This window comes from Phalaenopsis equestris, unplaced genomic scaffold (assembly GCF_001263595.1).
Source record: "Phalaenopsis equestris unplaced genomic scaffold, ASM126359v1 Scaffold000511, whole genome shotgun sequence".
Classification (NCBI taxonomy): domain Eukaryota; kingdom Viridiplantae; phylum Streptophyta; class Magnoliopsida; order Asparagales; family Orchidaceae; genus Phalaenopsis; species Phalaenopsis equestris.
Window position 1 is genome coordinate 994,529 of NW_018164951.1, and position 6,599 is coordinate 1,001,127.

The following is a 6,599-nucleotide window of genomic DNA, read 5'->3' on the forward strand; positions in this document are numbered from 1 at the left end:
AGTAAAATTTCATGAAGTTCTTTTTCATATGGATATTCTAAGTAGCTTTAATATGAATAATTTACAATTTTCCTTGAAAAGAATAAAGAATTAGAAATCTTAGACTTGACTGCTAGATATTCTTATACATTTAGTATTAACTGGAGTTATTTTACAATTTTCTTAAGTTATGCTATTATATTTAGTGGACTAAAATATAGAAAACTAGAAATTAAAATCTTTGTCAATAGTCATATTTTTATGTAGTAAAAGAGTTACTTGATGACAAGTAACATTGAAGTTTGGGGGATTTTGATACACCAAAAATATATGCATTTTAATACCATATTTTATACTCATTTTTTGTGATATTGCACTTTAAAGAAAGATATTTTTCATGTTTTATTGCAGGTTGTTGATTTTTAAGATTTAGAGCAAAAATGATGAAATTTGTAGTCAAAATGGAGTTTTTGAAAAAATTGTTCAGCACTGATGGAGTCAGATTGGGCACCGACGACGCCAGTGTCGGTGTAGACCCTGTTTTTAGAAGATTCGACAAATTTGGACGCTTTTTTAAGAGTTTTTGGAAGCACCTATTGGAAAACCGACTTTAGGCTCTATTTAGAGCCGAAATTGATTAGAAAAGACTTTCTTCGCACTCCTCCGCTCACTCTTGGTCTTTCTTCGCCCCCCTTCGTGCCACTTTGCATACTTCCACGCCATTCCACACTATTAGTGATTTATTTTCTGTATAGTTTAGAGTTTTTGTGATGAATTTAAGTGTGAATTATTTTTTAAGAGTGTTGGAGAGGGAGAGAAGTGAGAGATTTGAAGTGAGAGATTTCTCGAGATTTCTCCTTCCTACATTTCCTAAGAGAGACTACAAGGGATTTACTTTGAGAAAGAGTTTCAGATAAGTGTTGTTTCTTTTATTATTGTTGTATGAACTTTCTTTTATAAGTGAAATTTGTGTTTTGTTGTTCTAGTTCTTAAAACCACCCATTTCTCCATCATGGCTAAGATCATAGTTCTGTATATTCATCCAGGGGCATTATATTTTAAAATATAAAATAAATTGTGATAGTTTTTTAACTCCGTACTTAATTTACTTTTTGATCTGACCAATTGAATTGTTAAAATCTGTTGTTCTGAAACATATGATCCAGGAAATGGAGTATGAGTTCTACAACAGAGTGAGAATCACATCTAAGTCCATGAAGGAGTATTTCATTCATGAAATTAAGTGCAAATAAATAGAGAAATATACATTGTTGGGTGTAGAATTGGAGATTTTTAGGGTGACAGACTAAAATCCCCAATTCGATCTTTGTGTTTAAGAACTAAAGCGTAACACTGAATCAATGTAGAGAATTAAAATTGCTCCTATTTGGCACAAAAAAATTTAAATAATTTATCTCATCTCATTTCACCAAAAACTCATTGTAGTTGGAAAGATGTTTTTTCATATTAGAAAACTTCATCACATAAACATAGTTTAGTAGTTACTATTTTAAACTTTGCATTAAAATTTTGCTAGTAATTAATAATTTAGTTTTGATAGTATCTCAAACATTCAAAATTAGTGACAGTAATTTCGTTTTATTTATGTGAATTTCTTAGTTAATTTTTCATTTCAAATTTAATCATTTATCGTGCGATCAATATTTGAGACTTAAATAGAAAGTCTTATATTACTTAATAACGATACCTATGCTTACGTAGAACCCCAACATTAAGTGCTTAACGTTATTATTCATAAAATACCACATCAAGTTTTTGGCATCGTTGTAAAGTGGAGTCAACTTTAGAAATTTTACACAAGTATATTTTCTCGGGATCACCATGCGACTTACATATATCATCACAACTCACCATTATAGCCTACTTGGCTCAAAGCTCATGTAAATTCTGACTCCGGCCCCAACGACCTATGGACATTATCATAGCTCACCATCATGACCTATTTGACCAGCTACAATCTACATGACTTACAAGTCATGTAGTTCCTTACATTAACCCGTGTAGCTTATTAACATTATCAAAGCTCGTATGGCTCTCGCCCATGGCTTCGACTGCCTATGGATGTCATCATAACTCACCACTACGGCTCATGTAACCAATTGTAACCTATGTGGCTAACAACTCCTTGACTCCTGCTTTTATAAACTTAGAACATTATCATAGCTCACCATTATGACCATTGTGACTAAATATTATCCATGTGGCTCATAGCTCATATTGCTCCTGATTCAACCTCTTAGCTCCCATCTCTAGTCTTTGTAGCAAGTGAAAGTCATCACAACCCACCACCATGGCCTATATGACTTATAGGTCGTGTAACTCCCAACTGCGGCCTCAACGCTCTACAAACGTCGTCATAGCTTACCATACAACACATGTGACCAACTACAACCACATGGCTCAAAACTTTTGTAGCTCCCAACTATGACCTTTATGGCCAACCGACACTCCTAAAGTAACCATTTACTGCCCACCCAACTAATTACTATCATGGTTTTCAAGTTTATGAGGTATTCGAACGATACAGTTGATGTAGGTTTAGTGTTTGAGAGGAAACCATCTATTATTTCTTTGTATGTAGACAACATAAATGCAGACTAAGTATGTGAAATGGATAGACGTTGGCCTACAATTAAATATTTATTTACGTTGACAGGAGGTCCAATCAATTGAAGATCACTTTTTCAGTCTATTGTTGCTTTGTTTACTACAGAGGTTGAGTACATGAAAATTATGAAGATGATGAAGGAAGTGGCGTGGATGTAGAGCTTATTAGATGACTTGGGAGTTGATCTGGAGTTGATAATACTGTTATGTGATAGTTATAATGTGACATTCTTGGTCACAAATTCAGTTTATCATGACGGTACTAAACACATTAATATGAGATAACCACTTTGTTCAAGACTTGCTTGATGACTATAATGTTCTGCTAAAGAAGATAAATACGAAAGGGAATCCAACACACATGCTTATAAATGTACTACCAGTTTAGAAATTTGCATACCATAAGAGTTTAATGAACATTTGAGCTCATGATTGATTGCCCATTCGTGTATTTTTAAAAAGTACGCGGGGCTTAATCTCTTCATGACGGGGAAAGAGGAACGTAGGTAACCATCTTAGTACAGTCATTTTGGTATTGAAGCTTCTTTGATCATCTGTCACTTATCTGGAAGTGAGAGATGAGACAAAGATTGTTGTATTAGAATTTTTGTTTGTATAATGTGTAAATGCGTCATTTTTTTGTTTTTATTAATGTTCCCTAATCCTCTCTAATTTATTTGAGGGATTACGACTCAATTTAGTGTGTGGAGTTATAACACTATTTCAACTGTCTTTTTTTTTTCTTTCCACTTGTTGGTAGTGGAATAGCCCCTCTCCGTAGACGTAGGCAGATTTTCACAGAACCACATATATCACACCATGTTTGATTGTTTGTTGCGTAATTTTGTTTTCCACCTTATTTTGCACGACAATACGAGCATTGAATAATTAAGATACTGATTGTTATGGCCTCTGAGAAAGAGAGAATTTTTTATTTATTTATTTAGTTTATTAAATTCAACAATTGAGGGCTAACATCAATAAATAAGAAACTTGAATATGTTTGAGAGCTTTATAGGAATAGTTTTCTAAATCCCAATTTAGAGCTGGTTTATTAAATTCAACAATTGAGGGCTAACATCAACAAATAAGAAACTTGAATATGTTTGAGAGCTTTATAAGAATAGTTTTCTAAATCCCAATTTGGAGCCTTTTGTCAATAACTAATTGGTTCTCTATTGCTATTAACCTAATTTATTTATTTTTGTTTGAGGTAAAGGCCCAATTTTTTTCATTGGACTTAGTTTAAATTAATTGATATTCTCTTAAAACAATCTGGTTTTGTTGGGAGTGAATATTGCAATATCCAGATTTGTTGGGAAACAATTGACCAAAAATATTTTAATTGACTTTGGTAGCAAAAGATGATGGAACTAAAACTGCAAAATATTTTTGTATTTTATCATGATTTTTTTTTTCATATTTGTTCGTTTGTTGTGAGCATCTTAGTAATGTGCATGTCCTTGCCCGGATTTAACACTTTTTTATATCAATCATTGACAACGCATGATATTATTTTATTGTCTTTATCAATAAATAAAGTATTTTAAGTAGATTTTTCATAATATTGGATTTCATATCAATCGCATAAGATATGTTATGTGCTATATGAAATAATCTTGAAGCAATTTTTTGTAAGCACATATTGCATCGAAAATTACTTTATTACCCATAACTAGTTTGGTTATGATAGAGTAGTATGCACCCTACTTGCTCATTGACTCGTTCTATTGCGCAATCAATTAAACCGCATGAAACGTTACAACTCTGTATATGTCGCAAGATAGGCCTTGACATCCCAAATCATCATACATAATTGTAACATTTTCATTTATACATTTAATGCAAATGCCCCTTCATATATAAGTAGTGGTTATACAAATAAAGGATATGATCATGCCATACACAAAAAAGAGACAACGCGGGCATGCAATTATACTAGTCCGATCTCATTTCTCTCTATAATCTCTAACTCTCCACATTTCCCACTCTCTCATTCGGGCCTGAACCTTTTTTTACGAGTGATGTGTTTGCGAACAAATTTAGATCCAACAGGACAGAAAGCGATAAATTAATTCTAAATACTTTTTTTACAAAATGTCATTCACTCCTAATTTAAAATATATTCTCAATCATTTTTTTCCTTCCTTCTCTTTTTTTTTAAATTTAAAAGTCAAACCAACCATCATTTTAAAAACAACACTACCAGAGCAGTTCCCCTTATTCTCCTCCAATTCTTCGCATTAGCCCACTAATAATCGTCTCCATGTGGCTCCAATTTTCAACTTCCTCGACTTTCTTTAACTAATTTCGTCCTCTTCCATAAACCTACCTACTCACCATCTTCATTTATATATATTTTATATGAACTCCACATCTATAAATTGCATAGGCAATCATTCACAAATCATAGCCTGAAAATTTCTCCATCTTCTATTCTTCTATTGTAGAGATATTATTTGAGCATCATGGTTGCAGGTACCTTCACCCATGAGGGGGTTTCGAACGTCAGCATTGATAGATTATGGAAGGCCGGCATTCTTGATGCTCACAATCTGATGCCAAAGCTGTTGCCCGATGTCATTACAAAGGTTGAGCTTCTTGAAGGTGATGGTGGAGCCGGCACAGTTAAGAAGTTCGTGTTTTCTGAAGGTTTGAATCACTCTATAGACTCCATGAAGCTTCCACAAATCTTTCGGATCTCTGTTATTCTTCTAACATGTTAGTATATTTTCAAAATATGCTAAAAATCAGAATATCCTATAGACTGTGCAATGGAGATGAGCTCACGAGCGACGACAAGAAAAAGTCTTGAAAGCATATCACAATTGGATTTATTAAATTTGGATTTACGTCTTAGAAGAGACGGAACGTGGGAAGAACAAACGAAACACGAAAAATATTTTTTTTGATGTTGGATTAGATTTAAACAAAATTGAGGACTAAATCCTTCTTAAGTTATGCTCCCAAATACCGCTTTTATTTTTTGAAATTTAAGGTATCATGCATATTTTGCAGGATCATGATCGATTCCGCTAAGACTAGTAAGAGAAATAGAGTGAATGAAATATTTGATCTCGATTGAATTATTGAAATATCTTGCCCACTATTTAGTGAATGAACAAAGATAATTATGAATTAAAATATTATTTTTGTATATATAATATTATTTTTGTATATATAATATTATTTTTTCATTTTTGTCTCTCTTCAAAGGCTCAGTTTCTCTACTTCTTTTTTCCCCTGCATTAAGAAGTCCAAAAATTGTGTAATCCATGGCCGAAAAGAAAAACTCAAAGCCCTTCCAAAATTAATTAATTAGCGTCAATCTATACGGATTAAATATAAGCAATTTGCTCAAATCATTGCAGCTGTGAAGGAATTTCGCTACATTGTGGACAAAACTGACGCACTGGACGATGAGAACCACATAATAAAGCAGACTGTCGTTGAAGGAGGGCTGATCGGCTCGAGACTCAAGTCTTACTCCTTCGAACTAAAGCTGGAGGCTGGGAGCAATGGCAAAACCGTGGAGAAGACAACGGTGCACTATGAAACTTTGGATGACACTCCTCTCAGTGTGGAAGAGCAGGGACAAATCAATGCAAGCTTCTCTTTGATGACGAAGGCGGTTGAAGAACATCTCATTGCAAATCCAGCAGCTTATGCTTAAGAAAAGTGTGATTGTTGTGGATCTCTAGTGGTTGTTGCTTGTTGTGTTTGTGCTGAAAGTGAGCTTGGTGCTTTGTGTGATGTTTGTGATTAAATTTTGAGTTGTTTTATATTTTGAATTTTGTGGCAGGGGGATTTTTTTTTTTTGTGTTTTTTTTTTTTTTTTTTTCTTTTGTGTCTTTGTTTTGATTATTGTCCCATGTGTGTTGTTGAATGATGTTTGTGCTTGTTTGTGGTGATAACAGTGGGTTACTTTTATTTTGTCAGTTTTGTCTTTGCCTTTCCTCTTGTGATGGTTATAAACCTTGGCTACAAGGAGA

General features: G+C 33.4%; 1 protein-coding gene across 1 annotated transcript; it reads left to right on the top strand.

Annotated features, from left to right (window-relative positions):
* Window positions 1–5,085: 5,085 nt before the first annotated feature.
* Window positions 5,086–6,347, top strand: LOC110028375 (major allergen Pru ar 1-like; the record flags this gene model as incomplete). Its single annotated transcript, XM_020730206.1, is given in 2 exon segments — window positions 5,086–5,259; window positions 5,979–6,347. Coding segments are annotated over 2 exon segments (476 nt in total), but the record flags the coding sequence as incomplete, so codon positions are not given.
* Window positions 6,348–6,599: the final 252 nt, after the last annotated feature.